The 8,987-nt window shown below is 34.0% G+C and overlaps 2 protein-coding genes across 2 annotated transcripts; one reads left to right on the top strand and one right to left on the bottom strand.

Moving 5' to 3' along the window:
* The first annotated feature begins 192 nt into the window (after window positions 1-192).
* Window positions 193-1,898, top strand: LOC133321483 (C-signal-like). The gene is made up of 3 exons (XM_061530574.1): window positions 193-240; window positions 1,196-1,247; window positions 1,333-1,898. The coding sequence occupies exons 1-3, from the start codon at window positions 193-195 to the stop codon at window positions 1,896-1,898; spliced, it is 666 nt and encodes a 221-aa protein (XP_061386558.1).
* A 3,978-nt stretch (window positions 1,899-5,876) lies between these two features.
* LOC133321479 (steroid receptor RNA activator 1) lies at window positions 5,877-6,795 on the bottom strand. Its single transcript, XM_061530570.1, has 3 exons — window positions 6,744-6,795; window positions 5,936-6,606; window positions 5,877-5,885 (listed from the first exon to the last, which is right to left on the bottom strand). Exons 1-3 carry the CDS (start codon window positions 6,793-6,795, stop codon window positions 5,877-5,879), a joined length of 732 nt encoding a protein of 243 aa, XP_061386554.1.
* Window positions 6,796-8,987: the final 2,192 nt, after the last annotated feature.

The following is an 8,987-nucleotide window of genomic DNA, read 5'->3' as shown; positions in this document are numbered from 1 at the left end:
TAAAATTGGAATTAGCTAATGAAATATTGTTCTTAGTTTTTTTTTTAATAAAATTGGTATATTGCTATTTTTTTCTAGTTTTACTTCCAGTTACACACTTGTGACCCTTCTAGTTCAATATTATGCGTTTATAAAAACATTTTTTCGAGAGACTATCAAAGAAATTCTTGTGAGGCTACCAAAGCAAAAGGCATGGATTTTTTAAGGATTTTACTTGAGGGACTTCAAGCAATAGGTGTGGTTTTTTACAGAATTTTTCTGGAGGCACTATCAAAGCAATAGGCGTGAATTTTTAAGAAATTTTCTCTAGGGAAGTAGGCGTAGATTTTTAAGGGAATTTTCTTCAGCGGCGTAGGCGTAGATTTTTAAAGGATTTTTCTTCAGCTATATCCGTGGATTTTTTGATGAATTATCAAAGCTATAGGCGTGGATTTTTTGATGAACTATCAAAGCTATAGGCGTGGTTTTTTTTGAGTAACCATTAAAGCTCTAGGCGTGGATTTTTTAAGGATTTTTTTGAGGAACTATCAAAGCTATAGGCGTGGATTTTTTAAGGATTTTTCTGAGGAACTATCAAAGCTATAGGCGTGGATTTTTTAAGGATTTTTCTTGAGGAACTATCAAAGCTATAGGCGTGGATATTTTTATGTATTTTTCTTGAGGAACTATCAAAGCTGTAGGCGTGTATTTTTTAAGTATTTTTCTTGAGGAACTATCAAAGCTATAGGCGAGGATTTTTTAAGTATTTTTCTTGAGGAACTATCAAAGCTATAGGCGAGGATTTTTAAGGATTTTTTTCTTGAGGATCTATCAAAGCTATAGGCTTGCATTCTTTAAGGATTTTTTTAGGAACTAACAAAGCTATAGGCTTGGATTTTTTTTAAGGATTTTTCTTGAGTGGCGTTTTAAGAATATTTCTTGAGGCGATAGGGGTCGATTTTTTAAGGATTTTTTTGAGTGGATTATTAAGGATTTTTCTTGATGCGATAGCGGTCGATTTTTAAGAATTCTTATTAAGGTGATAGGATTGAATTTTTTAAAATTTTTCTTACGGGACTATCACAGCAGCAAGCGTGGATTTTTAAAGGATATTTCTTGAGCACAGCACATATGTACCCAACATTTTTATAATAGGTGCACACCTATCCTACAAATTTATTGAATTTAATTGTTTATTTATTTCATATTTTTATAGGAACTCAAGGAATTGGCTGCTCAACATCCCATCATTCATATCATTGAAATAGGTAAGTGCATATATATGTCCTTCACAAGGAAGTGTTTGCATTTAATAATAAAAAATAACAATTCTCCATTATTTTTCTCTTGCAGATTTACTCAATTTCAATGAATACGATCGTGTTGTCAAAGAAGTCGAAGAGATCACTCAAGGTCAAGGTCTAAATGTACTCTTCAATAATGCCGCCATTTCGAGCAAAGATCAAAGTTTGGCCGGCACTAAATCTGATGAAATGTTGCATCTGTTAAATGTAAACGTTGTTGTACCCCTTATGTTCACCAAAGCCTGTTTACCATTGTTGGAAAAGGCCTCGAAATTAAATGAAAACCTTGGTATGGGCTTGGAACGTGCTGCCATAATTAATATGAGTTCTCTATTAGGTTCGATTGCAAGTAATAACTGGGGTGGTTATTATTCTTATGGCACCTCAAAAAGTGCTTTGAATTCCATCACCAAGTCATTGAGTATTGATTTGAAATCCCAGAATATACTTGTTACTTCGGTACACCCTGGTTGGGTACGCACTGATATGGGCGGTGAAATGGCACCATTGGAAGTGGGTTCAACCACTGCACAAATTATCGATACCATAATGAAATTTAATGAAAGCCATCATGGTGGTTTCTATCAATACGATGGTCAAAATTTACCATGGTAAAGATGATTTAAAAAAAATCGCAACATCTATTCGTTTCTGTTTTGTAATTTTATTTTAATTTTTTGTACTAATATGGTGTTGGATTTTGTTATTTATATACTAATAAAGCAATATTTTTTGAAAAATACTAAGGTGTTGTTAAAATGTATGCTTAAAACAAGTCCTTATATTTGGATGCGTAGCAATAGGTGTGGATTTTTTAAGGATTTTTCTGGGAGGACTATTAAAACAATAAGTGTGGATTTTGTATGGATTATTCTTGGGAAACTATTATTATTTTTTTCTTGAGGGACTATCAAAGCAAGAGGCGTGGATTTTTTAAGGATTTTTCTTCAGAGACTATCAAAGGAATATACGTGAATTTTGTAAGAATTATTCTTGATGGACTATCAGAGCAAGAGGCGTGGATTTTTTTGGGGACTATCAGAGCAAGAGACGTGGATTTTTTAAAGGATTTTTCTTTACAACATCAAGAACAATCCGTAGGAAATTCAAAGCATTTTTCTATAAAAATTTTTCTTGAGTAATAGACGTGGATTTTTTAAGGATGTATGGCTTTTTCTTAAAGCAATTTGCGTGGATGTTGTAAGGATTATTCTTGAGGACTATCAAAGCAATAGGCGTGGAATTTTTAGGGACTATCAAAGCAATAGGCGTGTTTTTTTAAGGATTTTTCTTTGAGGGACTATCAAAGTAGTAGGCGTGGATTTTTTAGGAATTTTTTTTCTTGAGGGACTATCACAGTAGTAGGCTTGGATTTTTTAAGGATTTTTCTTGAGAGTCTATCAAATCGTAGGCGTGGATTTTTAGGGATTTTTCTTGATAGACTATCAAATCATAGGCGTAAATTTTTTAGGAATTTTTCTTGATAGACTATCAAAGAAGTAGGCGTGGATTTTTTAATGATTTTTATTGAGATACTATTAAAGCATTAAGTGTAGAGTTTTTAAATACTTTTCCTGAAGAACGACAAAAAAAATAGGCTTCTATTATTTAAGGATTTTTCTTGAGGGACTATGAAAGCAGTAGTCGTGGATTTTTAAGGATATTTCTTGAGGGACTATTATAGCAATATGCGTGGATTTTTTAAAGATTGTTATTGAGGGACTATCAAAGCAAGAGGCGTGGATTTTTTTACGGATTTTTGATGAGGGACTATCAAAACAATAGGCTTATATTTTTAATGATTTTTTATTGAGAGACTATCAAAGCAATCGTCGTGGATTTTTTAAGGGGGGTTTCTTCTTTTTAATGATTTTTATTAAAGAAATAAGTGTAGAGTTTTTAAATACTTTTTCTCAAAGACTTATCATAGCAATAGATGTGGATTTTTTAAAGATTTTTCTTGAGATGCTATCAAATCAGTAGACATGGAAAAAATAGGCTTTGATTTTTAGGGTTTTTCCTGAGAGACTGTAGGAGCAACATGCGTGGATTTTTTAAGGATTTTTCTTGCGTGGCTGTCAAAGCAAAGCAGTTTCCGAATTCCCGATTCCAAAATTTGTACCATAAAATATTGGGATTTCCCTCTGCCGTTTCGGTGTTCGTTGGACGTGGCATGGAGGTCACAGACAGGGTTGGTATTGTGGAAACTAAATTCGTTGAATTACTAATTGTTGAGGGGAGTTAGTGTTGTTCGCCGGTACTGCCTAGGACCGTTGTTGCCGATGTGGTAGTCATTGCTGCTTGTGTTGTTGCTATTGTCATAACAATGTGTCTCAATGTTATGGTCCACGATTTACATCCATTTGCATGATTGGCCACTAGATTCGTATAGATTTCCATATCCTCATTGTGGGCATTCTGTTCCACGGCCAAACTAAATTTATAGATTTTCTGTTTAACACCTTCACTTACATTGCCACACTGCCACAATTGCTCAATAATGCCCAAATGTCTTTCGTGGCTATCAAAGCAAAGAAGGTTCCCCGCATGTTCCAAAATTTGTACCAGAAAATAAAAGTCTTAATATATAATGTTTTATATTCACTTAATCTTTATTTATATCAGACAATTTAAGTAGAGTAGAGAAGTTGTGGGGATAATAAGGTAGAACTTTCACACAAGTATTATCAATAATTTTTAGGAATCCAATTCAAATATTTGTTTATTTCGTTTCTTTAAATGCATAAACTAATTGCAAATGAAAAATGTACATTAAAAGAATACTATAATACATAAAAAATTGATAAATGAAATATATATAGAAGAAAAAATGTTTAATTATTTTAATTATACAGACTTGGATTTTCAATATGAGTTTGAAGATCTTTAAAGAGGGGTTTCTGATGTAAAATAAATACTAATTAAAACTAACTGCATTTTTCAAAAAAAGTGGCTGCAATAGATATTCCAAAAAAGAGAAGTCGGAGAGCTGACTTCCCATGATACCCAACACTACTTCCGATGATACCCAACACTACTTTATTTTACCCTATAGTAATATATATATATATATATATATATACCGGCCTTAATCAATCCTTACACATACCATCCGCAAACAAATCAAAATTTTATGTCAATCGCGCAGATGTGGATTTTGTGCGGATTTTTACTTGAGGGACTATCAAAACAATAGGTGTGGATTTGTTAATGATTTTTCTTGAGTGACAATCAAAACAATAGGTGTGGATTCTTTAATGATTTTCTTAAGGGACTATCAAAACAATAGATGTAGAATTCGAATAGAAATTTCTTCTAAGCAATAAGCGTTGATCTTTTAGGGATTTTTCTTAAGGGACTATTAAAACAATAGGTGTGGATTTTCTAAGGGATTTTTCTTGACTATCAAAGCAATAGTCGTGGAATTTTTAGGTTGTTTTCTTGACTGTCTAAGAAAACAAAATGAATCAATCCTAACACGTGTCATTCGTCAATCCATTCAAAATTATATTACAATCGCTCAGGCTTCGGTGTACCATTTATACAAAATGTGGATCGATTTAAAATAAACTTGACGCCGTCAATCGGAATCACCATAAAAATGAAATCGGACGAAAATGTATATGGAAGTTACACATCTCATTCTAGACATATTTCTGAATTTTTTTTAACAAATCCAGAATATGAACACCCAGACTACAAGGAACCTTTATTGGTAGTCATTTTTTACTTTTTATTTGGGGTATTTTCTTATGTTAAAAAAGATAATTTTAAAATTTTCTCAGAAATTCAAACTCACACATGAAATTTCGTTGCATTTTTTTTATTTCTTTTGATTTGTATACATAATTAAATGCTGTTATATACTAATTGTTGTCGTAGGAAAGGAATATTAGGGTAAGAATAGCAACTGAAGTAACTGGAGTTAGTGGCAGGGAAATATTTAAAATTTAATTGAAGTTTCTAGTCCTTATTATCGCATAATTATTTTTCTTCGTTTCGGATTTTGGGATGTAAACCAATATTTTGATTAGGAACATTTCTGTTGCGTCAAAATACCCCCAATCTGCCACTAAACTCCATTTAAAAAATTGTCGAAAAAAAGTGTAATTGTCGTTTTTATTTTGGAAAAATATCCAGCGAATAGCATCATTTATTTTCAGTTGTATGTATATTTACTTTTGTTATTTGTTGTAGTTGTTTTTTCTTGTAATACCAAAAAAAGTTTAAAACTTTCATTTCGTTAGATTTAATTAATTTTTTGCTTTGCTTGCCTTAAAAGCGTTTAAACACATGCATACAAATACACACACACATTCATTTTGGAAGTTAATTAAAATTTATAAATTAAAAAAAATAATAATAAAAATATTTATATGTATATATGGTTTTAGCCTATCCTATAGTGGAGGGGGAGAGCTGTTGTGGTCTCCAACACTCATTACTACTTATCATATGTGTTGAATCCTTGATATTGGTGTATTTGGATTTCCCTCTGCCGTTTCAGTGTTCGTTGGACGTGGCATGGCGGTCACAGACATGGTGGGTATTGTGGAAACTAAATTCGTTGGATTACTAGATGTTGTGGGGATGTTAGTGTTGCTCGCCGGTACTATTGGATTGATTGGATCCAGCGTTCCAGTGCCTAGGACCGATGTTGCCGATGTGGTAGTCATTGCTGCTTGTGTTGGTGCTATTGTCAAAACAATGTGTCTCAATGTTATGGCCCACGATGTACATTCATTTGCATGATTGGCCACTAGATTGGTATAGATTTCCATTGCCTCATTGTGGGCATTGCGTTGCACGGCCAAACTTAATTTATAGATTTTCTGTTTAACACCTTCACTTAGATTGCCACTCTGCCACAGTTGCTCAATTATGCCCAAACGTCTTTCGATTTCTTCCCGCCTTACATTCACCGATTCCTGGACCAAAGGAACTCTATCCCTTAGATGACGAAAACTTACCACTAATGCATCGGCTGGCAAAACCACCGTTTCCTGCTGGCCAGCCGAATGCTGCTGCTGCAATGGCATTGGCGGCATGGGATGGACAACAGCCACAGGTTGCATAATTGTTGTAGCCGTTGCTGCATTCACAGCCATCGGAGGTGGTGGCAGTGGCATACCACCTCCGGCCACCTGATTTGGCAATACCACTGCCGTTGGTTTTGTAGTAGCAGTTGTTGACGTCACAGAACCTTGCAGGGGATAGGCGACACGTTTGTTCAAACTAATACGTGGTCTGCCCGGTGTTGCGGCCGCCGACATGGGATTAAAGGCCAATGGTGGTGGATCATTCCAACCGGGTGTTCGTGAACCTGAAATTAAGCGAAAAACAAACAAATATATTAATTAATTTCATTGACATTGAAATTCCACAGTCAGCATTCAATTCCGTGTTTTTGTAGCCGTTCTCATTTATCTGTTCGTTGGCATCGCCGTTTAGTATTCGCACCTGGAAATGGTTCGCTGGCTGGTGGCATAGCTGCGGGTGGTTTATCAGCCATTTTCCCAAGATGATTTATTTAGGTTTTCCCTTAGCCCTTAATAAAAAATTTTTCCAAAACACCAAAATGATTTAGTTCATAGGAATGACTCTGTGGCATGAGCAATCGGAACTGTAGTTGAGTTAAGCCACGAACTAATTCAAAAAATTATTCAATGAAATGAACGAAGGAACATTTTGCAGTTCATTCGGCTATCTAAATTCTTTAGTTCACTTCGCTTAATTGAAAATGTTCAATCTACTTTAAAATAATCCCCCAAAAACCCGTATTTAGATGAAATAGGGACAACATTCCGGGTTTGTTGTGGGTAAAAACTTGTCCCCATAATTAGTCTGTTCCCGTACTGCAAGAATCTACTAAATTTTACTATTTTCTTCGATATCATAAAGAAAAATTCCTTATCATAGTAAAAAGTTGTAGATTCTTGCAGTACGGGAACACACCATATATTTTAAATATAGATCCAAGGGTTGCGTATCCCCCATAAAAACCAAAATAACTACAAACATGGATGTCTTAGAGGCCCAAAATAACCTTAAGGGTTGATTTTTAAGTAATATTTTGCAAGGAAAACCACGCAACTTCTTAAACCTTCAGATGTTTAAGTTGCTTAAAAATCAACGCTTTAAGATATTTTGGCCCTCTAAAGTATACATAAAAAAGTATAAAGTTTTGGTTCGTTTGTTACTACATAGCCAACAAATAGTTCTTGGAGGCCTTGTAATATCTCTCAACACGTCACAATAAATTTGTGGCTCTATTTGGATTTATAGCCACCACCAAGCAAGCTACCTTTATCTAATATCACTAAATGAGCTAAATTCTGTCGTTAACACAGTATCTAACGTACATTACGTTAACCGTATTATCGACATAAACAACCTTCATAGCTCGTAAGGTAAGGCAGTGTCGTGTAAAACCAGCTTGATAATGCAGTACAAAATCAATAACGCACTGCATTATTATTATGGGCAAACATTTTATTGCAAGAATGGTTTTGTAGCACATATTCTATATAGACAATGCAAGCATAAATCGAAAACGAAAAAATTGTATAATTGTAATAGAATATTCCTTTTTTGGGGTAGATTATATTTAGCAAAGTGCAAAATGCTTTCATAGCAGGTAAGGTAATGCAGTGCTCTGTAAAACATTATTGATAATACAGTTTAAAATAAATATCGTACTGCATTATTACTGAGGGTAATATTTTATGGCAAGAATGGTTTTATAGCTCAAATGTTTAATACATAACCAACAAACATACTATAAACAAGAAAATGCTATAATTGTAATAGAATATAGAAAGGGAATATTCCCCTTTATTGAGTAGATTATATTCAGCAAAAATATAAACAACCAATACTTTTCAAACTGTATCATTACAGAAGCCCATTGTAACCACTTATGTTTTCATTTTATACGACATCTATTGGTTAATGTCTTCTCTGCTACGTTGTGTGTTATTCACCATTACCCTAAAGCTTTTTAAGGGGAACATTATTGGCGGGGGAATTTGTGTAAAATGTGGAATCTGTAAAGCACAAGTAATACTGTGGGAAACCCCCCTTTTCCTTTGTAATGGTACATTAATTATATTAAAGTTAATATATAAATCCACGATTTTTAAAAGTTTAGTTTAGATTTAAAAAGTTGGTATCTTTATATGGTTTCTTCTTGATATGGCGACTAAGACGAAACAAGGACCTACATTGGTGGGTGTTAAATCCAATAATAACACGTGGGTTTATGTCCATTCAGAGGTTATGTGTTTTATTGTTAAAGTAAGACTTAGGACTAAGAGTAAACGTTAAGGCTAAAGGAATGATGAAAATAGAGTTGTCATATAATATGAATTCAAATACAAATGTGTAGTGTAGCCAGATAAGGCATAACTATAATATTAATAAGGTAATACATAACATTTCCTCCCCTTTGTCCATGTTTATTGCGGAGAGAAAAGGACTTTTTGTCGTCTTGGCCTTGACGATCTTCGTGGTAGGTAGGACACAAGGTTCTTGGTGGGGTGTATTTGAAGTATGTTCAATGTTACCACTGGTAAAACCATAAAAATCGGACTGCTGGGTTATAAATCCGTCTTCCTGGGTTGCCTCTTTCGGTTCAATATCTCCCAGAGAATGATCACTTGTAACCATGTTCTCGTCATCCGAATTGTCGATTGAGTGTGACTG

This window comes from Musca vetustissima, unplaced genomic scaffold (genome assembly GCF_032173495.1).
Source record: "Musca vetustissima isolate MV318-11 ecotype Yass unplaced genomic scaffold, APGP_CSIRO_Mvet_v1 utg18775, whole genome shotgun sequence".
NCBI lineage: Eukaryota > Metazoa > Arthropoda > Insecta > Diptera > Muscidae > Musca > Musca vetustissima.
Note: the sequence above shows the minus strand (reverse complement) of the source record. Positions and strands in the feature narration are given on the sequence as shown.

Excerpts from the sequence above, each read along its gene's own strand:
- LOC133321479 (XM_061530570.1), bottom strand. The coding sequence starts at position 6,795 with ATGGCTGATAAACCACCCGCAGCTATGCCACCAGCCAGCGAACCATTT. Across the intron at positions 6,607-6,743 it reads AGCCAGCGAACCATTTCCAG|GTTCACGAACACCCGGTTGG; the intron begins GTGCGAATACTA and ends GCTTAATTTCAG.
- LOC133321483 (XM_061530574.1), top strand. The coding sequence starts at position 193 with ATGGATTTTTTAAGGATTTTACTTGAGGGACTTCAAGCAATAGGTGTG. Across the intron at positions 241-1,195 it reads GACTTCAAGCAATAGGTGTG|GAACTCAAGGAATTGGCTGC; the intron begins GTTTTTTACAGA and ends ATATTTTTATAG. Across the intron at positions 1,248-1,332 it reads CATTCATATCATTGAAATAG|ATTTACTCAATTTCAATGAA; the intron begins GTAAGTGCATAT and ends TTTCTCTTGCAG.